We start from the raw sequence: 23,340 nt of genomic DNA, 5'->3' as shown, positions 1-23,340 counted from the left end.
TGGTTCTTAGAGCATCCCATAGGCTGCCTCCTGGGGCTTCTTCTGGCCCCACAGTCTCGGCTGGTGCCATGGGCTCCAGGATGCTGAGACTCTCCTGAAAGCCAAGAAGGCTGTTGCCTTCTGGCCTGAGGCTGGGGCACTGGCTGGCTTTGGGGGAGCAGAGTAGAGCAGAGGAATGGACACATTTGTGTTGCCAAAGACCAGGGATTCCCAGAGGGAACCTTCGCTGAGCTTTAGCCCATATTGGCCTTTCCTTATAGGGCTTTCGGGGGACCCCCCCCACCCCGGGAGGGAATGTGCTGCGTGCAAACTGGCGATGAGTAAGTGGGGGTCCACCACCTCACGGCTGCCGGAAGTACATCTTGGCTAGATCATCACCTGCCTGTAGACCAGAGCCTGCCTCCCCCTCAGCCCAAGGCCACAGCAAGCCAGGTGGGCTGCCTGGGGGAGGGGTTGGCCAGGTGCCCTGCTGCCCAGCAGGGGGCGCCCCAGCGTATCTGCCCTAGTTCTAAGGACAAGGATGCTGGTCCCCTGTCTGGTCTGAGCCTTCTGGCCGTGGGTGGGGGGGAGGGATAGCCTCCCCTCCCCACCCCCAGAGGTTCCTTGGCTGAGTTTGTTTTGCCAGGGTGACCTGTTTAATCATCTCATTTTCTGGTGGCCGTTTATTCCTCGTTTCCACGGTTACGGCCCCATTAAGGGGAGAAGCAATAAGGCAGCGAGTCAAACAGGTAATAAAAACATTAAGGCCCATGTGCACTGAGGGAGGGCGGTGGGTGGGAAGGGGGCTCAGTGAGGTGAGACGGCCCAGGGAGAAGCAGAGGTAAGAGGCCGCTGGCCTTGTCCTCCAGAGGCCACCAAGAGGACTCCTGGCCGGTGGAAGCAGTGGACCGCTCACTATGGCCTGGCTTCTGAGCTGTACCCTTTGGGGGCCGAGACCCAGGGCTGGCTCAGAACCGTCCCCAGCCCTTGGTGCCCTGGCAACAGGCTGTATGTTGGGAAGTAGCACAGGAAGGAGACCCATGAGAGTGACAGAAGCCTCCCCCAGGACTCCTCCGGCCAGGCTGTGCAGCCCGTTTGCAGGCCTCACCTCGCCCTCCCTTGCTGGGGGTGGGGGATGATTTCTGACATTGCTTTGAGCACTAGAACTTTTTTTCTGCCAACTTTATCAGAAAGCATATTTGTGGTGAGTGCTGCTAACAGGGCCAGGCTGGTGAGTAAATATTCCTGGTGTGGACAGCCCCGTGACCTTGAGAAGGAGGAGCGTCGCAGGGGGGCCAAGGGCATGCAGGGGAAAGCAGACCTAGTGGTCCCGGTGCTGTTGGGGGGCCCCCGAAGATGGGGTGAGGAGGCCAGAGTGTTTGGGTTTGGCCCTAACTGTCTCTTCCCAGCAGCGTGATCCGCCTCAAGCTCGAGTGACACTTGGCTCGGGCTGGCGTGTGTGACTTTCCCGCTGGTGGACTGGGCTGGGAGCCCTGGGTGTTGCTCCCACAGAGGAGTTTCTGGCAGGTTCTCCTCTGGGCTCCGTAGAGACGCGGCCCTCCCTGCCTTTCGGAGATGGAAGCTAAAAGGAATGTCAGCCTCTTGCCAAGGCCGTCTGCGCCCAGGGGCTCGCGCCTTCTTCCCGAGGGGCCTCCTGAGTGACCCCAGCCCCTCTGGATGGCCCTCGAGATTGACAAGTGAGCAGCCAGTCCGTGGGGCTGACCGGGAGGGGTGGGGGAGAGACGGAGTCTTTCTCAGCTGGCAAGAGCAGGGCTCCGGGGCAGTGCTTATGCGCGCTCGAGCCCGTAGCTGCTGCCCCAAAACTTTGGGTCAGTGGCTCAGAGGGAAGAGCAGAGGCCCGGTGGGGACGCCTCTGGGTGAGGAGCGCCTACTTGCTTTTCCTCCCCAGTGCCCTGATCCTTTGCAAACTCACCGAGGTCTGCGTCTCCAATTTTTAATTTCAAAGTTGATTTCTGACTCGAGAGGGAGAAAGAGAGGAAGGTCTGGGAAATGGGGGAAACCCTCTGGCTACGGAGTCTGTCTTGGGAGCGGACCTAGATGAGTTAATATTCCGAATCAGACAATTAAAAATAGAAAATGTGCCCGCGGCCCCAGCTGCTGAGGCTTTTCGGCAACTGCCACCGGGAGCTTCACGGGGCAGGTGGTGCGGGAAAGGCGTTTTTCCACAAATAGCGAGTATCAGACACTACTGCGCCCCCCCCCAACCAACCTCCCTCCCAGGACCCAGGACAGGTGTCCAGGGGCTCCCAGCTCTCCCTGAGCTCCCCCATGGCCTGGAGCCCGGGGTCTGTGCAGCTTCAGGGCAGCCCTCCTCCCCTGCGGGGCCCAGCCACAGCGGTGAGGTCATCGCCAGATGCCTTGCTAATTGCTTTAAGAATCTAACTTAAAATAAGATGAAAACTTATATTCCTGGGTGAGGCGTAATTTCCCATCGAATAGTAAGTTAATGGAAGGGTTATACCAGAGGGCCTGGCTGGGAGGCCGTGTGCTCATCGGATAAAGCCAAGTGGCTTGGGCAGAACAGGTCTAGAGTCGGGGTCCCCTAAACCTCAGGCCAGGCCCTGCCCCCCCCGGCTCCTCTCGTGCTTCACCATGGCCTGCTGAGCCAAGAGGACACGTCCCATGCATGCTCAAGTCCCTGTCAATGCCGGGGACCGGCTTTTCAAAGCCCTCAAGTGGGAGAGGCTCAAGTTTGATGTCCCTCAGACATGAGAAGGCTCTGGGTAGTAGTCAGTTCACCCAGGAGCATGTCTCTTGACACCCAAGAACACAGAGCTTCGGGAGCACTTTCCAGATCCCAGCATGGCGACCAGCCGCCCTAGTTCGCCCAGGACCGGAAAGACCCACATCCTGTGAATACCTGAGTTCTGGAGGCCGGTGGACAGGCTGATTGACACGGCCCCTCCCTTGGGGTCCCAGAGAGCCCAAGCACCTCCTGGACTAGACTGCTGTCTGTCCAGGATGGGTGATTTACAACAGGCACCACCTAAAACCCCCAGCTACTAGGGCTGCTGCCTTTGACGTGTGTGAACTCAAGCGGGTATGATACAAGCCTTCCCAGGCTGGACGAGGCACTGCCTCGGAGCCTCTGCAGGGCACAGGAAGGGACTTGCCCCTGGGCACCCACCTCCATGCCCCGCCCCTTTCCGCTGAGCCCTTCCCCCTATGGCAAGGATGGGCACACGGGGCAGGATCATGACAGCAGAGCACCTGCAAGTTTACCTGGTGCCTACCTGCCTTCCGAGAGATTCTGAGCTCTCCACGTCTAATACTGCAGTCCCCGGGAGAAAGACAGGGAGTTGTCCTATGGCTCAGAGACACGGATAGGTCAGGGAGTGGGGCTGCCTCCCATGGGGAAGAGGGTCTTGCTGGAGGACCTCTCTGCTGGCAGCCCGCTCCTGGATATCTCCCGTGCTGCTGGGCCCACTGCCCCAAACATCTCTAGGTCCCCCCGAGATCCCGCCAGTAACCTGTGGCACACCCTGGGCCTTCCCTGCAAAATAAAGCGCACTTTTTCACACGGTTGCATTTTGAGCTTTTTGGAGGAAGCCTCCCCTCGAGGCACTCGTCCCTGCCTATCTCCTGAAAAAGGGTCTCCCCCTCTGTGTGCAGGGAAGGGTTGCAGAGGAGTGGGGAAACATCCTGGCTTGTCTCTTTGGTGAAATGGAAATGTGCAGACTGGACGCTGGGCCCTTCAGGAGGAGAGTCTAAACGAATGGGCATTCCCCTAGGAGACAGGACAGCAAAAGCGAGTTTGTGGATGTGTTTCTGTGTACGCATAGACTTCGCTGGAGGGATGTTTCCCCTGGTTCACCAGGAGACACTTGCAGCTCAGCGAAGGGGTGCATATCACCATTGGCCTTCACGGCTTCTAGAAGCAGTGGGGCCTCCTTGGGAACCAGAGAGGATAAACTTGCTGCTGTCCTTGCCTGCGGTTTGAGCCCAGGGGCTGTATTGCGTATGGCAGGTGTAATCCCAGAGGGGACCCGCTCCTTTCCCCGTGTTGCCCACGCTGCTTTCAGAGGGAGGGAGGGAGCGGCCGGGTGCTCTGGGGCGGACTAAGGCTGCTTGAGTGGCCTCTTCCAGGCTCCTACCGCACACCTATTCCCCCCACTGCCACCCCAGAGGAAGGAATTATGGGGCATTAGGACTGAGAATTCCTAGTCTAAACAACTCAGGAAAGCATGTTCCAAGAGTGAGCCAAGCCGGAACCTCAGCTGGTGTGAGCCTGGGTTGTAACTACGCGGACAGGAGCTGCAAATGTTCCATGTTCTACGGCAGTTGCTGTTCAAGCAGACTGATTGGGGAACTCCTGCCTGTGGGGATCTGAGCAGGCCCTCCTCTGTTCATCTTTTCTCACCCCTGGAGGGGAGGGAGTGATGCCGGGTTAGACAGGGGGGACAGTCGGCCAGCCAGCTCTAGAAAGGCCGGTGGTGGACGGAGCAGGAGACAGGCAGCCTGGGAACACCCAGCCCCCGGCCAGAGGGTTCAGCCTCCTGCTCAGTCTGCATGGGCCCCTTCCCTGGGCCTGCCTGATTGGAAGGGTCACTTTGGGGGTTCCCGGGAGGCCTTCAGATAGGTGGTGAATGGCGTGCCTCCCTGGAGACCCCAGGGCAGGGCCAAGAGCCCAGAGAAGGAACCCAGGATGTTTTCTGTTTCGGGGTCCCCTGGGGGCCCAGGGGCAGATTGAGACAGGCTCCTTGCAGGGAAGGTGTTAACAAACAGCAGGTGATTAAACATGACAAGCGGTGACATTTCTGTGCAGGGTTCTCGGTCCCGGCAATGCCAAGAATGAAGCTATAAACCCTGACATTTTGTGTTATGCACTGAGAGGTTTTTAATAGACCTCTCTCTCCTCCCCAGTCAACTTCTTTGTCCCTCTTCCCCCCACGCCGTAGCCACTGCCCCCACAGAAGCCTCCTGCCTCTCCATGCAGCCTGGCCTCAGGGAGCCTCCAATTCTGGGGTCTCTACTGGCCTGTGGCCTCTCCGTCTGTCCCTCACCCCAGAGCTGTTCTCCTGGGCCGGGCCGGCTCTCCCTGCTCTGCCACTGCCCTCCACACCCCCTCCCTCCGCTTTGATCTCTCCCTTCTCCTTTTTTTGGGTCCTGATCTCACAGCCTCACCCTCTGCTGTGGCTGTCCCGGTTGCTTGCTGGGGCAGGTGTCTGTCCCTGTGCCCTCTTTGTGTTAATAACATTTTCAGGCAGACTTGAGAGGGGCTGCAGGAAGGTGGTGGGGCTGTGGATGGGATTTTCGCCCCATCTTTTTTCAGTTTCTTTTCTCCTTTTTGGGACAGAGACTGGAGGTGGAGGGAGAGCCGGGCAGCACAGTGCAAACAGTTGCTGGATTGATTCCGAAGGGGCCTGGCTGGTAACAGTTGTTCCTCTCCCAGAGAAATGTTGGAACAACTGGGGCCTCTTTTGTTCTCGAGGCAGAGCCCTGCGAAGGGCATTTGGAGGTGAGCCTGAGGCGCAAGAGGGTCAGAGACCCAAAAGCTTCAGCCTCTGTCTCATGACAGGGAGGAGGGGTTCCTAGAGCTCCACAGGGCCTGCTTGGTACAGAAGCACGGCCACACACCCCTCATCCCCGCTCTTCCCCTAATGAACTTAAGAAGCACTTAGTTTTCTGTATTCATTCGGTAAATATTTATTTGGGTCAGGCGCTCTGCTAAAACAGTAGTTCTGTCCTACGGATCCTGCAGTCTAAGGAGATAGAAGGGTCATTAAGCAAGTCATTACCAAAGCTGCACACGGAGCAGGGCGTCAGGAGAGGACGAGGCCAGGGCCCTACAGAGTGTGGTGATCTCCGAGGGCTTCCAGGAGGAAGTGAAATTTCACCTGGGATGTTGGAGGGATGCATGGATGCATGGAGGTCCTGGTGTGATTAGCCAGTCCCTGAACTGAAGGAGGTTATGGGGGTGGGGCTGCTGTTCCCTGTTCCACAGGTGCTGGCTGGCGGGCCAGGGCTGGGTGGTGAATTGTGCCAGTCCACTAGGGCCGTGCTCCTTCAAGCTCTGGCTAACTGGCCAGGGACTTGCTCTTCCAGCCACCCTCCTACCAAATAGACCTATCTGTGCCAGGGACAGTGCTTGGAGGCAGAGCAGGAATGGGCTCAGCCCTGTTCCTGGGGGACGGGGAGTAGCCCGGAAGTCAGCAAGTGACACGGAGGGGTGGGCTGCTCCCCGTTCCTCCTGCTGATGCCTCGCTGAAGAGGGGGCAGGGGAGAGTGCAGACCCGCGTAGGGGGCACAGCTGCTGCAGAAGCCCAGGGGAGTCCAGCTGGGACTGTGGCACGAGTCCGGGTATCTGCTTACTACCCACCTCTTACCTCCTGCACCTGCTGGCCTCCATGAGGCCCCCCTCGAACTCACAGCTGGCCTCCACCCAGGCCTTCCGTGGTGTGCAGAATGCTCCCAGGCTGGTGTGTCTTCCCCAGGAGACTCCAGCCCTCTGACACCTGGAACCGTGCTCCCTGAGTCCCTAGGGCCAGCCGGAGTCTGGGAAGTATCTGCCTGTAGGTACTTGGGATGTATCGGAGAAACTCAGCCGGGCTGCGAAAGAGGAGGACGTGCACTGACCCTTAGAAGTGAGGAGCCCAGAGACAGACCAGGGGGCCCCTGGTGTCCGGGAAGCCAGGCTCTGGGGGTCCAGGGTCAGTTTCCTCACCGAACCTGAGCTGGCCCCACACCCCAGAGTCATTCCTCCATAGCAATGGGGCAGCCATAAGGCCCGCTGCCTAGAAGGGCCTCACGGAGCCTTTAGAGCGCTTCCTTCCCTCCCTTGCTCCACCTGTGCCCAGAGGTCAGAGCCGGGACACCTTGCCTCTGTACCTGTTCCCTGAGGAGGACCAGGTTAGCGCCCAGTCCCATCCCGTTGTTAAATGGTCCAGGGCAGATTTCAGCCGTAACTCCCCATCCCCACCCCATCCCCACACTGCCTTTTTGCCAGATTTGGCCTGGGTCCCATAATGCCACCCCTTGTCATCCACTTCTCAGAGTCCAGCCAAGACCCCAGGAAGGCCCCAGAGGGTCAGCCTTCCAGGCCCTTGGGCAGGCGAGAGGAAGGAGGCGTGCAGAAATGGGAGAGGAGGGGAGTCCCAGAGCCAGGACTTGGCCCCCTGCCCCTGTAGATCCGGAGCCAGGTTTTACTGTAATCCCTACATCCTGTTGCAGATCCTTAATCAGCTGGAGCCCAGGTTGGGCCGGACCCTGTGGTGACACTCAGGGCTGTAGGATGGAAAACCTGAAGCGGAGCTTCCGGAGTTGGGGTTGGGGGCTGCCAGGAGGAGGCAGGTGGAGGGGAGGAGAAGAGAGCCAGTGCAGGCACAGGATGTGGACAGAGCCCAGAGCCGCCACCCACCCGACCCAGGCTGGGGGTGGAGGAGCAGCTGTTGCAAACTGGGAACCAGGGATATGAGAGGACGAGGAGGGGCCCACACGGGGCCCCCTGGAGAACACCAGAGTCTGTGGGGGCTGCTTGCGTGGTCTGTTAGCACCATTGAGACAGCTGGCCCTGGAGTCGCTCAGATAGTGAGCAAGGACTCCGGCCTAGAGACAGCAGGGAGGGGACCCTGGGTGCTGTGGGTTCCAGGGGTCTCCACCGACCAGGGCCTAAGTGCAAGGCAGGAAGGGCTTCTGTCCTCCCAGGAGCTCTGCTTCCTGAAGAGGCCTGAGGCAGGGGACTTAGAAGGGTCCCTTGGGGGGCTTGGGCAGCCAGGGGACTAGGCTCCTCCAGGGAGCAGCAGGGGCCCCTGGAGCAGAAAGCAGGATCCCAGGATCCGCCATTCCTTCAGCCAGGAGCTGCCGGCCCCAGGGCCCTGGCCGTCCAGCTCTGCTCTGCTCCGCAGTCTCTGCATGAGTCAGGGGAAGGGTTGGGGTCTGGGGGGCGTGTAACCCTCCCGGACCTCAACTCTGCCTGCCCCCCCCCCCAGCCACCAAGAGCAGTGGTGGAGTGGGATGGGGGAAATGCCCAGTCCACAGCCAGCCAGGGAGCGCAGGCCAGGAGTGGGCTGGCTGGCAGCGGGCGGGCAGACGGGCGTCTGTCCTGCCAGGGGCCCAGGCTGGATACGCAGACAGCCTCTTTTCTATATGGAAATGAAGAATTTAGGCTAATGGAGCTCAACCATCTCTAATTTTGCGATGGCAGGAGGATTTTGATTGAAAGTAATTAAGCAAGCTAGCTGTAAAATTAATTAAAGCAAAAGGGGGGGATTTTTTATTGGATTGGATAGCGATATAGCGTCTGTCAGGCGGGGGACGGATGGGGGTGACCTGAATCCTCTGCCCTCCCCCCTCCCACTCGGGACGTTTATGTCACTTTAATCTCCTTACAGCGGCTGCTGTGCATTTGTTTGAAATAATCAAGGAAATATGGTCAGAAATTGTCAGCTTTCAGATCTAATTTACCTGACGGCCCCTGCGCGAGCCGGCGCGGCCCGGGGAGTGAGCGCGCGTGAGCAGGCGGGGGAGCCCGAGTGGGCACAGAGGACACGGGGCTCTCCAGCCCCCTCCCCAGACCCAGGCCCCCTTCCCAGGGCAAAGGGAGGGGCTCCCCAGGCCTGGGGCCACCTCCCTGGGACAGGCCCCCACCCCACCCACCTGCTGCCTCCCCCTTGAGCTGTAACCAGCTTTGGGTTTAGGGCTATAGGATCAGGGAGGTGACGGTAATTCCTTACTCCAGATGGCTGACAACTGCTAAACCCCTCCACCAGGGCCACAGTTTTAAAAATACTCCTAAATTAGTCCCCTCATGTCGTTGGCAGCCTCAGCAAAGGGATTGTGGAGATGGGCTGTAGGGAGGGTGGGGACAGCGGCGTCCCCCACGGCACCCCTCTGCCACCTGCTGCCGCGTCCCCACCTTCTCGCCCGGGGCTGCCTCTCTCTCGGGCCTTTCCTCTAAGTCCCCGAACGGTGCTTGGCCCTGTTTTCCCCTTTGCAGAACAAATCGCAAGTTCTGGGGGTCTCAGTCTCTGCAAGAGGAGGGTCCCCTCCCTCGAACACACATGCTCCCGCCCTGAGCCCAGGCAGGCTCTCCCTCAGATGGCCACCCCCGTGTCCTGCCCCTTTTCCAGGGCGTGAGCCAGGCCGCAGGCTCTCCCCGTGCACCCCCCGCAGGCCCTGCACCCTGGAAGTGTTGGTTCAGAGCCTTGCCCAGATGGTCCAGTATGGGGTTGAAGCTTTTCCAGCAGGGAGCCCTTGTGGGGTTTGGGGCCAGTGGGTCCTGGAGCAGTCAGTCTGCGAGGGCTGCAGAAAGTTCCCCTTTAAAGCACAATGGGGAGCAATTTGATCTGCTGGTCATGGGAGCGGCCCAGGTGGGGAACTGAGGCTCTGGATTTGTCTGGTCCTCCCAAGTTAGTGACGTGGGCTTCTGACGGACGAGCCTCTCAACCTCCTGGGCCTCAGTTCCCTTCCAGTTCTAAAGTTCTATGCAGATCTAGGGCAACCTGTGCTCTGATTGTTGCCACGCTTGGAGCTCCTTGTCCAGCCAGAGCTCCTCGCCATGCCCCTGCAATAAGGGAAAAGGTAGAAGGTTCTAGAAACAGAGCAGATTAGGATGAGCACTCTGCTCCCAGTTTGCCCCACATTACAACACACCTGTTAGAAGCTCACTGGCCCCACCTGCCCTCCTTCCAGCAGTCCTTATCCTAACCCTGACTGTCTCCCGGCTCTACCCCAGCTTTGGTGCTGGGTGACTTGGTGGGGGGCCTCCTCCAGGAGCAAGGGGGGGATTGAGTCCCGACTTCCTTCCAGGCTGGCTCCCAAACTGAGCACTGGGGGATTGGGAAGCATCGCCTGCCCCCTTCTTGAGCTCTCTCTGCCTGACCCTCACTCATCTTGGGGCAGGGGGTGGAGCCCCAAAGCACTCTGCCCAGGAAAGAGGGGGAGGAGAGCCCTTCTCCTACTGCCTCTTCTCCACGTCTTCAGGGCAAAGTTCTTCTTGCCTAGAGCCCAGGCGGCAGGGAGGTCATTTGGGCCCAGCACTCCCCTAGATGTACCTGCGGGAACTTGGTGAGAGGCAGGGGCATGGCCGTGCACCATGGGCGCCCCCAGAGCCAGAGTCCCTGCCCTTTATGCCCGCCAGCTGCGCAGGAATTAGATCCCAAGAGACACAGAGCTAAGAGAGTATATCCGGCACCGACCCAGCGCCTCACCTCCCCGTGTGGCTATCAGCAGCTCATGTCCACCCCCATAGCTGTGATGCAGGGGAACTGGCCAGGACCCAGTGCCAGCCACCCAATGGAGCTGATTTTGCCGAGCCTGGGGCCGGTCTTGGCTGGGTGCTGGTCCGGGCCACTCGGGGCAGCCACCATGGTGGAGAGAGGCTCCAGCAGAGGTCAGATGCCCAGGCAGGCCTGGACAGGTTGGTGCACTGAAGCACGGGGAGGTGGAAGAGGCCAAGAGAAGGGTCAAGAGTGCTTGAGGGCCTCATGGTGTCCCCAGGTTGGCCGTTTGCTCTGCCCTTGTGAGAAGAACTGCAGTTGCAGGTGCTGTACCCAAAACCGCTTTGGGAATGAATCCTGTGCGGTGAGGAGGGAGCTTTGTGCAGGGGCTTCTCTGGGAAGGACAGGCATAGGCAGTGGGCATGTAGGCGAGGTCCTCAAGACTAGCCACGGGCTCTGAGATTATAAGGTCAGAGAGAGAGAGAGAGGGAACGGCCCACAGCACAGCCCAGGGCAGCCCAAGGAGTCTGGGAGAGGGATGAAGTAAGGGCATCTGGGGGCTGCTAAGTCCGAGGCCGGCCCAGCAGCACCTGGTACCCGTCACCCGGCCGGCGTTTGAGAACACACATGCACTGTGGCCTCCAGGAGTTCCCACCCCCCCCCTTCCTCCCCAGCCCCCACAGCTTTAGGAAAAAGCAGACCGTGCTGGCCTTGTCCAGGTGGAGCCCCTCCTCTTTCCAGGGCTCCTTCCTGGCTCTCGGCCATCCCTATGGCCAGGTGTCTGAGCCTCTAGGCGGAGCTTGTGCAGGGAGAACCAGAGAGGGTGAAGGATGACTGGCTTGGTCTTGGACCAGCCCTCCGGGCCCAGCTCCCTGGGGCAGTTTTTGAGTGAGGACTCCCACCAGCGGGGCCCACCCTGGCTTCCATGGCCCCGGGCTTCCTCCCTTTGGGGCCCAGTGTGAGTGGGCTAATCTCCCTGCCACTGAGTCCTTGCTCGTGTTTCCTAGTGGCCAGAAGCTCCCGGAGAGATCTGAGGGGTATGCGGTGTCCCAGCCACAGGAGCCGGGAGAGCTACCTGCCCGACTGGGAGAGGAGCCCAGAGTGGCCGGGGTCCAGCCCTGGGAATCATTCTCGGCAGGGTCTGGTGATGCCCACAGGGCTCCCCCAGCCAGGGCCGCGCTGGAGTTGGCTGGATGTGACCAAGGCACTGGGCTCCCGGAAGTGCCCGGGGCCAAGCTGGGCTCTGGTATGGCAAAGCCTGGGCTTGGCCGTTTCCTGCCGGCGTCAGGCCTTCTCTCTCTCTCCTGCTCCCGGGGTACCCACCCTGCTCCTCTGGGTCTGGGGGGGGGGGGATGGTGGCCCCCGCCCAGCTCCGCGTCCCCGTCCAGGGCCCCGCTTCCCCTCCCCCACAGTCTGGCCAAGCTTCCTTACCCCTCAGGCCTGAAGCCTCCCTGGCCCCAGCCCGGCCCCGTCCTCCGTCCCCCCTGGCTTCACAGTCGCATTTTGCTGCCAGCACAGGGCACTGAAAAACTGCTGGCACTGCCAAAAACCCTGTGTGCGCTATGACTCCCCAAACATCCCTTTATTTTTATTGTTCTGTTAATTACTGTTTAAACTTTAATAAGTCACTTCGTCAGGAGGGGGGACCTGCCGTGAGCTTTTCTGTGCAAACACGGGCCCGGGAGTGACTCGGGTGTAATATAACCCTTTATGCGATGTGGGAATGTTTAGATTGTAACAGAAACTTGTTATTTTAATGACAGTTGGGGGGGGCATCTGAGCACAGAAGGGGCGGAGGGTGGGCTCCCCTCAGGTCCCCACCAAGGGCTGGGGTGGCCTGGTGACAGCAGGGGTGCCCCTTGCTGCTGCCTCCAAGAACGCTGAGGCGCCCTTCCTGGACTGCCAAAGGTCAGGCCCACCCAGAGGGAGAGATGCTTCCCAGGAGATGCTCTGGAACTCGAGGGTAGGAGGGAACTCGGGTCTCAGTAGCCTGGACAGCTGAGGGGCCCAGGAGTAAAAGGGGCTTTGGGGGTTGGGAGAAGCAGGAGGACCCAGAGTTCCTAGAGCTCAGGGAGGCTGGACTCTCTGCCCTGCCCGCGTCTGCCCCCAGGTCTGGGAGGGAGCAGCCCTCCCTGCTCCCAAGACAGGACCCTGCCCAGAGTCACTGTCCAGTAAAGGGGCAGGCCCCACGTGCTCCGTGGTGCTGTGCCAGACCGGTCACTCGATGCCATACTTTCAAGAGCCCTGTTTCAGAGGAGGACACTGAGTTCCAGGGCAGAGACCAAACTCTGTCAGAAGTGGCAAGCTTTAAGAGGAGGACTGAGATTCTGGTGTCGGTTTGTCTGATCTGGACGCAGCCGGAGTCCCAGTGCCCAAGCATGGGTGTTACGGGAGGGCCGGGCACTGTCCGGCAGCGGCAAGGCCCGGAAAGGCTCCAGGCTCTGTGCTGGGAACCAGGACCATCCCCCTCAGCCCTGGGGCGGGGCTCCCCCCTTGGGCCCCTCGTCCTGCTCGCCCTAGGGAGGAAGGGCTGCAAGGGAAGGGGGCATGGAAGTAAGGGTTGTCCCCAAGGCTGGGCGGAGGACACGTGCCCTCTTCCTCACAAGACCTGGCTCCATCTCAGGGAGTTGGGACTCAGGCCTAGGGTAGGGGCGATGGTAGCCAGGCCGCCCCTCTTGCTCCAGTGCCCCCCATCCTCTCTACCCAGAGGCACTCCTGTCCCATCCCCATAACCCGGACAGGGAGCCTTTCTCCAGCATCTGTGAGTCTCCTGCTGGGGTCTGAGGGCGTCTGGGCCTGATTTCCTACTTTGTCTTCACTCGGTCCCTCCATCTGCCCGCCCATCCATCCCTCCATCCCGCCATCCATCCACAGAGCTAAGCTTCTGCTCTGCGCCAGCACTGGGTGCAGAAGGGCAGGAGCCCCATGCTTGCCCTCGGAGGCCCATGCCTGGTGGGGCTGGTGAAGGCATGTTGGGGGAGAGCACAGCAAGGGGCACTGCCCTCTGGTCTGCCCGGGTGTTCTCTGCCAGCCAAGGCAGAGACCCTTGCTCTCCCTCTGCTCTCTCCCCTCCCTCCACAGGCTCCCCCCACGAGGGCCCCTCCCTGACCCTCCCAGTGGGCAGGGCCAGAGGTTCAGGGCCCAGGCTCCCTGGAGCTGGAGGCGAAAGCCCCCCAGATGGCAGCGGCGTGGGTCACGAATCGCTGAGGTTTTCCTTTTCCGAGCAGCGCGTTTCCCTAAATTGTCTTTGACTGCGTGCATGGGTAATGAAAGTTTATGCCCTTGTTAGAAGGACAGGCGGCCAGTTCCAGTTAGAACTGGGGCTGTCTCCCTGCCAGCCCCCCCGCAGCCCCCCTCCCCAGCAGGAGAGGGAGCAGGAGGAGCACAAGCGTGCGTGTGTGTGTGTGTGTGTGTGTGCGTGTGAACGCGTGCGCGTGCGTGTCCCCGCGTGCGTGCACACACATACACCCCCGCCCCCCTGCCCCGCACCCTGGTGGATAAGAAGGCTGTTAGGGGAAGGGAGAGGGGACAGGGAAAAAAGAAAAAAAAAATTTCCATATTTGTGTAAGTTGCTTTAAAAGCATTTTATCATGTCATAAAAAAGGGAAAGTACTCTCAGAAATTGATCCTCTCCGCCAGCCCATTGGACAGAAGGACGTTGGGATGTTAATGGCCATCCTGCTCCAGGGTGGCTTATTAAAAAATTTATACATAAATGCTTAAAATTGCATAAATTATTTAAAAAAAACCAACAAAGTAAGCAATTTGAATTCCCTCTTTTCCTCCCCTTCGCTTGGTCCCCCTTCCGCGACCCCCCTTTTCCGGGCCCTCGGCATGGTCCTTCCGTTCCCGGGGGCCCCCCGCCCCCCTCCTCGGGGCTCCCCTCCTGCTCCTTCCACTTCCCACCGCACCCCCGGCACCGTCCGCCCTGCCCTCCTCTGGGCTTTCCCAGCCTCACCCACAAATTAACGGAGCAGCCGGCTCACCACCAGACACTCACATGCACACGCACTAATAAAAACACCACTAATAATGGCCCAAATCGCAAAATTAAATATTAAGGCCAGAAGAGGCGGACGTGGAGCCGAGCGCTGCCACCGTAGCCGAACTTGGAGCTGATGAGTGTGTCTCTCACAGGCGTGGAATGTCACCCACACATCCCGGAGACTGGAGTGGGGAGTTTTATGATGGTTTTTCATTGATTTGTTTCCCCAGCGCAGCTGCCGACCTCTATTGAGGGACAAACATAATCAGCACTGACGCAAATTAGATGGTTATTCGTTTTGAAAATTGACAGAAAAACAATAAAAAAGATGAAATGCTCCCAAATCAATAGATATAATGAAATTCAAATAATCCGAGAGATGAGGTCTCCATGGCAACTGATAATGTGGAAAAGAAAACAATTTAATAAAGGACAGACACACTTTGAAAACAGATTGGGCCCAGGGAGGGGGGCGGGCTGGCGGGCGGAGGGCTGGAGCGGGCTGGCGAGTGAAGGATCACTGTCCGTCCCAAGGACACCCGCCATAATTAAGCGAGGCTTTCGGCCCCAGAAAGTGCAGATTCAGGTTTTAATACACAAAATTATTTCAGGAGCAGTGAATCGGAAAGTCGTTTGTAATGACCTTCCTGAGAGGCCCGGGCGCGGGGCATGTTGGAGGCTGGGCGGCCGGGCCGGCTGAGTTATGGCATATTTGTGTTTTTATAGTGCGGAGGGGAGGGGGTGGGGGGGAGGGGGGGAGAAGGTTAAACAGTATTTACAGCTCAGTTGTTTTCAGAGAGGAAAGAGAAATAGAGTTCACGGGAGATGCTGCGGGCAGGCGGGCGGGTGAGCCGGGAGGCCTCCAGGGCGAGGTGGGAGAGGTGGGTCCCGGGTGGGCCCGTCCCCCGTCGGGCCCGCCTTGTCTGGCCGCGGGGATCCACAGAGCAGGCCAGAGGAGGCCTCTCCCACTCCGCTGCCTGCTGTGGCCCAGCCAGTGGGTCCTTCCAGGTCTGGGGCCTCTTGGGGTGATGGCGGTAGGGGCCTGTGTCCAGTCTACGTGCACATCCAACCACACCTAGGGGAGGAAAAAGGTGGGGCGTCCCTGTAGACAGGTGGCTCCGGCCGCTCTCCTAGCTTTGGCACCCTCCGAGGCAGCTGGTCACTCCTTCAGATGGTGCCACCCTGTGTCGGGGGGCGTGCCCGGCCTCGGGTGCACCTGGCAAAGACCCGGGACCACAGCGAGCCCCAGCCTCCCTGCTGTTTACCTTGGGCACGCAAAAGGGGAACGCTCAGCCCTTTGGGTTTGCAGAGGCAGGGGCCACAGAGAGCGGAGGGGACCAAGCGGAGCCCCTCCCCGGCCCTCCAGAGCCACTTCCCCCAGCAGGGCAGCTCCAGCAGTGAGCTCCGGGCCTTCGGGGCCCCACAGAGGCTCCCTGCCCTAGGCCTCTGACTCCCTGTTCGGCTGCAGGAGCCTTGTTTGTTATCATGACCACACGCGGCATGGCCAGTTTCCGGGCCGCTCTGCTTGTGCATGTGTGACTTCTAACATGATTGTACAAATAGGGAGCCGCCCGAGTGTGCGCGCGTGTGCACGGTGCATGTGTGTGTGTGTGCCTCAAGCGCGCCCGTGTGTGTGTGTATGTGTGTTTTAAATCTCCCCTGGGTGGTAGCTCTTTTTTTCTCCCCTTCCTGTTTGGCTGTGACCTGGGGGAGATTGATAGCCAGCCCGCGCGGTGGATGCTAACAGTTGCCCTGATTTATAGAGTTACTTACGCTAAGTGAGGCCACTTAGACGCGTCTGGATAGTAAACCTTTTAACTGGACTAAAAAATCATAATAAATAAATAAACAAAGGGGGGCAAGTAGGGCCCCGTGGCCGGGGCCCCCCCAGTTCCCGTCTTAACGCTGCTGGGGACCAGCAGGCCTGGCTGAGAGCCCTGGGAAGCAGCGGCCACTGCTCCCGCCCGCAAAAGCTGGACGGCCCTTCTGTTCCAAGCTGGCCCGAGAGAGGAGGACACCCTCTCCTAGGGGACAGGTGCTGGCTGGGGGAGGGGGTCACAGCCGGAGAAGATAGAAGATAGGGGAGCGAACTGGGCTGGCAGTGGGGGCAAGGAGAGAGGTGGGAGGAGTTGGTCACGGAGCTTGGGGGGAGCAGGGAATGGGACGCCTGTCCCTGGGAGGATCTTCTGACTCCCCAGGCTCACTGCCCCTGTGGCACCTGGACCTTCCACCGCAGCGGTCGTGCTTGTAATGACGTGAACCTCTGCCCCCTTGTCTAAATTTGGGCTGGCTGGGATGGCAGGAACCAGGACAGTCTTTCTTGCTCACGTCGTGTCCAGAGGATTAAGCCCAGAGCCTGGCCCCTAGAAGGAACTCAGAGGGGCTATTGAACAAACATAGATGCATCCCCCCGCCAAAACTGGGGCCTGTGGCCCATCAAGTTCAAGTTCTTAGGGATGACAGGGTGGAGGCTCCAACGTTGCCACCACCCAGACTGGGAGGCTGTGGGAGGGGTATGGGGGGGTGTTAGACCATGACCGCGGACATCCGAGCCCCGTGGGAGTCCAGTTCCAGCACTGACATGGGGGTGGGTACCATGGGCAGTTACCAATCTCACCGGGCTCTGCTTCCTCGTCTGGAAATGGGGACAGGTCAAAAGTCTCATGGGGATGGGGAGGGGGGCGTCCACTGAAGCGATACTGTGAAGTGCCCGGTGTGGTCTCTGGCATAGGCCAGGTATTCAGAGCCAGTCAGCTGCCCTGTCCCTCTGGGCTGTGGGACAGGGCAGCCACCAGTGGCCTGGCAGTGCCCGTGGCCCCTGAGCTGCCTGGCCACGGACAGGTGGGCCCTGGAGCATCCCCACCCCAGGGGACGGGTGCCCGGGCCCTGCCTCCCCACCCCCTGATATACAGCGGGCATTAGGCTGCCCAAAGGGGACACTGCATCCTTAGGAAGAAATATGTCCTCATTTTTCTTAAACACCGTTTCCACTGAGTGAAATGTTTAGAAGGGACGCACAGGGAGAACTTTATTTCCTACCAGGGAGTTCAAAGCCACCAGGCAGAGCCCATAAAGCACCCGGAGCCTGGTAGCTGACAGGCCGCCCAGCCCCGAAACACATTACTCACGAGTGCGGGGGGGGGGGGGGGGGGGCGCTGCCAGGCCTGCCCAGCCCCCAGGGACCGCGCCCCCACCCCCGCCCACAGCAGGACAGGCAACTTGGAGACCCAGGCCATGGGCACCGGGCACTGGAGCCTCTCATCCCCTTGAGCGTGGGCTGCGCGGGTCAGGGACAGGGCTGGCCCCAACCTGGCCAGGGGGTGGAGCTGTCCCAGCCACCCCCAGCCCTTTAGTCCCCTGAGATGAGGGACCAGGGGCCCAGGTGCAGCTCTAGGAGCCCCCCTGTCTCCCCCGTAACTGGCAGGAGCCCTGGCCGCCTCAGCCTTTGCAGGGAGTGATGAGATTCCTGCCATAACGGGCCCTTCTCCCGAGGCCCTCCCGTCATTTGATTTCTGAAGCTGGCTGATTTGAATATTTATAAATATCAGTAAATTATTTATTGTAGCAATCTGCTGCACCATTTTACCCATTGCAGTTAACACTTTAGGGGGCTCTGTGTTATGGGAACCGGGGGTGGGAGTGAGGAGGAGGCGGCGCAGAGAGGCCCAAGACTTCCCACAGCCCACCCAGGAGCCCGAACTGGGGACATGGTGGCAGTTCCAGCGCCTCGCTGATCCTGGGGCCTCTGTGAGCCCAGGCTCTGGGGTGTCTGCGTGGCTCCGGGATCAGTTGCCTCTTCCATCAAATGGGATGATGGCGGTCCCTGCTTGGCTGGGTCATCGTGAGGCATACGGTGAGATAGTACCCAGAAATGTGTGTCCGATTTCTGCCCCTGCCGGCCTGCCGCCAGGATCTGCTCAGCTCAGAGAGGAAAGCGGCGTGCAGGTGGGCTGGTGGAGTTTGGAGCCCTGGGAGGGAAGGGTCAGACCCTGGGAGCTGATGGGAGGGCCGTGCTGTTTTTGCTGAGTGGGCAGCCTGTCCCCCACCAGGCCCCCCAGCCTCTCTGCTCTCCTCTCTCTTCTGCACTGGGCGAGATGTCCAGGTCTTGGGATCTTGTGCCTAGGTGTGCATCACACCTACTTGCTTGTCCCCAGCGGAGCTCAGCAGCCTTCTCTCGGGTCCTTGCTTGCCACAGCTCTCCCACCTTATAGCCCCGTGGCCCTTTCTCGGGGACAGAGACCGCCCAGGGTCCTGAGCTAGCAAGGGGGAGAACCAGGTATGTCCTGGAGCCGTGCCACCTCCTGAGGCTCACCGCACGGGGCCAGAGCCACCGGGGCCACGGGTGAGAGTCTGGGAGGGCCGCTGGGCTTGCTACCTGTGCGCAGGTCCTGGCCAGCCCTTGCCCCGGGCCTGACGAGGCCCACCTGAGCGGCCCGGCCCCTTGCCTCCCTTCTGGAGCGCGGCCCTGAGTAAGCAGGGCAGGAGTCCCCTCGCCTTCCCACCCTCTGGCCGAAGCCTGCCTCCTGGGCAGTATTGTTCCCAGAGGAAGTGTCCAGTGTAAATAGAGCAGCGGGCAGGCTGGTGGCGGGAAGGAGATGAAAGGGGCAGTGACAGGGCCGGGGACGGATGGCTTCCTCCCATTGAGGCCTGGCCACGGCGTTTATATTTTAGGGAAGAAAGTCGGGGGAATGTTTACATGGACAGGAGCCTGGGGTCAGACCACAAGGGGGGTAGTCTGTATGTCCCAGGGCCCTGAGCGAGGGGGAGGGGAGAAGGGCTCCGCGGAGTGGGCCGGAAGGCAGACGGATGGGCAGGCAACTGGGACCTGAGCTCTTTCATACTCCCTACGGCTGCCCTAGCCTCTGCCTCCTGCCCTGCTCCCCCGGCCCACATGCCTTCTCCGCCTCTAGCCCTGGGGCCGGGAGTAGAGTCAGAGGGAGGGCAGCATCTGGAAGGCAGGTGGGCTGGGGCAGAGCGGCAGCTGGAGGGCAGGTGTGGGGGGCGTAGGCGGAGCAAAGGGGCCTGCGGGCTGCGGGTGGGCCCTGGGTGCACAGCTGCCTTGCAGCTGGCGGGGGCCCAGGAGGGACGGAGCCAGGCACAGGGCCGGGACCAGGGGAGGGTGGGCCCAAGGGCCGGGAGGCTCCAGGATGGGTGGGAGCCCGGGGAGGGGCTGTCACCAGCGGCAAGTGCAGCCCTGGGAGCTTCTGCTTCCCTCTTCCTTGGGATAAATATTTATAGATCCATTTGCTGTCGGCCATATACACTTGGCTGCTTACCTCCTGGTAAAAATAGAGCAGGCTCCCCTGCTCCCCCCCTTCGCTTCCCCACCAGGGCAGAGGACAGACGGGGCCAGGTGAGGCCCGCGGCCTCTGGGTCTGCTGGAGGAAACTTGGTAGCGTGCAGCCTGGCAGCCAGCCCAGCAGTTAGGCGGGACAGTGGGAATAGGGGACCCATCGCCGCACTTTGAGGAGGAGCCCACGTCAGTGCTTGGAGACTTGGGTGTGGGCAGCACAGACTTGGAGATCTGGGTGAACTTGGATAGAGTGGGCCTCTGGCCTGGGCAAGGGTGGGGCCCAGCAGAGCCAGGACCCCAGGACTGGGAGTGGAGCAGAGCCTTCTCTGGCAGGGTGCTGCCTGGCCTGGGCTAGGTCGCCGGGCCGCTGGGCTTAGTGAGGCCTTGTGCATAGGCGGCCAGCTCCAGGGCCGCTCTGGGGCTGCTGGGCATCGTACGAGCGCCCGTGCACGCAAGCCGAGTCTCCTCGGAGGGGTCCCTGGGGAGGCCCAGGTGCCGTCATCCTGTCTGAGCGTGCCTCTCGGGGGCCTTCCAGGTGGGGGGGGGGTTGACCCATTACAGGGGAGACCCTTCCGTCCACGGCCTGGGGAGTAGAGCCCTGCCCTCACTCAGGGTCCCGGAATGAGGGGCCTTTTTTTGACCACTGTGGGTGGACACTCAGACAAGCCCACGCAAGGGGGTCCCACCACTGAGAGACTCCAGCAGGGCCCCCCCGTGCCCAAAGCCTGCTTGGGCTGAACCTGCGTGTGGGGCCCACCACGGGATCTGGCACACAGCAGGAGCTGACTAAATGGACAGATGGAAGGGCGGAGGACAGACAGACAGGCACGCAAGCAGGCGTATGTGTGTCCACCCTTGGCCCTCCTGGCACGTCACAGGCTGTGTGGTGAGGGGACTTGCTGGGCGCTGGACCCCCACCCCGGACCCTGGGCGCCCCCGCTCAGCAGCCGTGATGGAGGTGGCAACACCTCGGGCAGCCTTCGTTAGAGTTTCCGTCTTGTGCAGGAGATCGGCACCGCGCCTGCAGCCTTCGGGCTCGCTGCTGGGGATCTGAGGAACCCAACCTCTTCCAGCTGTGGCTTCTCCAGGCTGGGATGTGGGCTTCCCGGAATCAACCAGGCCTTCGAGGGCTGCGGGAGCTGGGTGAGGCCGAGCAGGCTGAGTGAGATCCCGGGACAGGGATGAGCCGTTCTCGGAGCGGCTGTGAGGAGCTTTGTCCTGGAATGGCCCTCACTGAGGCTTGGGCAAGGGACATGGTCAGATAATTCGAGCGGGTCTGTGAAGGGGAGGGTTGGGAGGAAAAACAGAGGCCTTTGGAGGGCCCTGGGTAGCCAGGGACGAAGGAAGAGCTATCGGAGCTCTCCAGTGAGCGCAAGTAGGGGTCCGGAAGGGCCCAGGGCCCGGTCTGAGGGAGGGGCGGCCAGGGATGAGATGCTCAGGTGGGCAAGGGTGCCGCCGACCCCTTGCGACTGGGACAGGGAAGCAGGAGGTTGGTGCGGGCTGCTCCCAGGCTCTCAGCTGCCTCCTCCCCTCGTGGCAGAGGCTCACAAGTAGTCAGGCCGCTGTCACTTGCCAGAGCTCCCCAGTGACCAGCCCCTCAGCCAGCGTGCATGCCTCAGTATCCTTGAGTGTCCGAGGATGCGTTGTCTCCTCTATCTGGGGTCGTGTCTGGCCTGCCTCTCAGGAGAGGAACTGAGGGCCGAACAGGTGTAGGAAATGCTTCCAGAAACCAGGTGCTGAGGAAAGCCTGCCCCTGGTGTTTGAAGATCGTCCATGTGTATGCTCGTTTACAAACAAGCTCTCCTTGAACCACCCGGTCCAGGCCCACCCAGTGCCCAGCTCTGGGCACGGAGCGCTGGGCGAGCGGGGCCCCTGGAGTTCACGGTCTGGGGAGGGGCCCAAAGCCCCACCATCCAGGCTCAGGGCAGTGCGAGGAAAGCAGGATTGGGAAGACCTAGGGCCTGGGGGCTGCCGGGGGTTGGGGGGCCGAGCCCGGCACGTGCCCACCTCTGACCTCTCTGTCTGTCCCCAGCTGAAGGCACCCGGTGCACCGACCCGCCCGCAGGCAAGCCCGCGATGGCGGCCAAGCGCAAAGGCGGCCTGAAGCTCAACGCCATCTGCGCCAAGCTGAGCCGCCAGGTGGTGGTGGAGAAGGGGGCGGAGGCGGGTCCCCAGGCCGAGGGCAGCCCGCTGCGGCCGCGGGACCGAGAGGCCGGCGTGGCCCGGGGCGCCCGCAGCGAGGAAGACAAGAGGCGGGCGGTGATCGAGAAGTGGGTCAACGGCGAGTACAGCGAGGAGCCCGCGCCCGCGCCCAGCCTGGGGCGCATCGGCCGCGAGGGCCTGGAGCTGCCCCCCGAGGGCGTCTACATGGTGCAGCCCCAGGGCTGCAGCGACGAGGAGGACCATGGCGAAGCGCCCTCCAAGGACGGCAGCGGCGTGGCCGAGGAGAAGGAGTCTAGTGGGGCAGCCTCCAGGGACGACGGCAGCCCCAGTGCCAAGCAGGCTTCAGGTAGGTGTCTGAGCCCCGGACAGACAGACGGATAGATGGATGGCATGACCCTGGAGGGGAAGGAGTGGGGGGTCTGCAGAACCTGCCCGCTTCCCCCACGCATGCTCCCCTTATGGGTACCTCATTCTGCCCCACCGGTTCTCTTGCTGTGGGGGCCCGGGGCCAAAGTAGTGGCAAGAACAGGGGAGACTTTTTTTGGGGCGGGCGGGAAGCTTCCCAGTGTGAGCCGGGCTGGGGGCCGCCATGAGCACCGTGGGTCTGACAGCTTCAGGGACGAGGGCCGGAGGACAGCCGGTGGGACTGTCTCTCCACACCTGCATCAGAGAAATCTGCGGGGGGCCGGGGGGCCGGGGGGGGGGGGGGGGGGGCCTGGCCGGGCTGTCGGCTCCAGGATGGGTCTGCTGCCCCACCCTCCCCTGCCCTCTCCTGGAAGCCTTCCCCTCACCAAGGACACTGGCTGTGCCAGGCAGGACCTCTCAGGGGTGAGGCCCAGGGCAGCAGGATGGCCCCGCCCGGCCCAGCCCGAATATCCCATAATACCCACCTGCCTGGGACACGCTCCTCTGGCTGACGTCCTTCCCCGCACGTGAGATGGCTAAGGCCTGGCTCTGCGGCCGTCTCCTTGTCCTCACGACTTGGAGCAGCCGGAGCTCCTTCCCCTCCTGGGAGGGAGGGCCTGTGGTTTCGGGTGGAGGGCCCATGGTCCCCACCGCTGGGATGGAACCCCAGGTCTGGGGGCTTTTCTCCGGCTCCCAGCCTCCTTCTCAGGCCTGCGCTGGGCGCCCCGAGCCTCCCCTGCCTGCTCCCCGGTCCCCTTCCCCTGCAGCGAGGGGCGCATCTCCTCCCTGCGCGGGGAGCCCTGCGCAGCCACATAATTATGCATATAAGATATAAACAGAGCTGTTTAATTATCCTTCGCCACATCAGTGACAGAGTAATTAACAAACATTGCAAGATCAATGAGGAAAAGTGTGACCTTCAGTTTCCTCTGATAGGAAAAGCCCTTGCCGTTCCCAGACACAAGGTGATTGTGCTGAGCCAGAGGAGAGGGAGGGACAGGGACAGGGCCGCTGTCCCGTCAGGGCCCCAGCCCCTCCCAGGACCAGCTCTGCCCTGACTGCTGCCTTGTCTCCCTGCGAGTGGAGAGCTGGGGCCGTAGGAGGCAGGGCGGGAGCTGCCAGTGGCCTCATGATCCAGGCAGGCATCGTTCCTCGGGTAGAGGCCCCGAGGGACTGTAGTCTGACACCTGGGGCAGCCTGCTCAGCCTGGGGCACCAGGGAGAAGCAGCTGGAGCCCTAGCTGCCCACCGGGGCTGGGGTGGGCCACCTTCTCTGGGCCTGGGGGCTCAGGAATGCAGGCCTCGGGGCTGCCCTAGACCCTCACCAGGCCCCTTCCC

The 23,340-nt window shown here is 61.2% G+C and overlaps 1 protein-coding gene across 4 annotated transcripts in view; it reads left to right on the top strand.

Moving 5' to 3' along the window:
* The window catches only part of CASZ1 (castor zinc finger 1), a 145,201-nt gene that overhangs the window by 98,248 nt on the left and 23,613 nt on the right, over positions 1-23,340 (top strand). For all 4 annotated transcript variants that reach the window (XM_045063736.1, XM_045063735.1, XM_045063734.1 and 1 more), the window contains one exon: positions 21,468-21,944. In XM_045063736.1, the coding sequence (XP_044919671.1) occupies positions 21,468-21,944 (477 nt within the window). The remainder of the gene's footprint in view (positions 1-21,467; positions 21,945-23,340) is intronic.

The sequence above is a fragment of the Mustela putorius genome, unplaced genomic scaffold, assembly GCF_011764305.1.
Source record: "Mustela putorius furo isolate JIRA1106 unplaced genomic scaffold, ASM1176430v1.1 tig00003853_pilon_pilon_pilon, whole genome shotgun sequence".
NCBI classification, from domain to species: Eukaryota; Metazoa; Chordata; class Mammalia; order Carnivora; family Mustelidae; genus Mustela; species Mustela putorius.
This window is presented reverse-complemented; position numbering and strand designations above follow the sequence as displayed.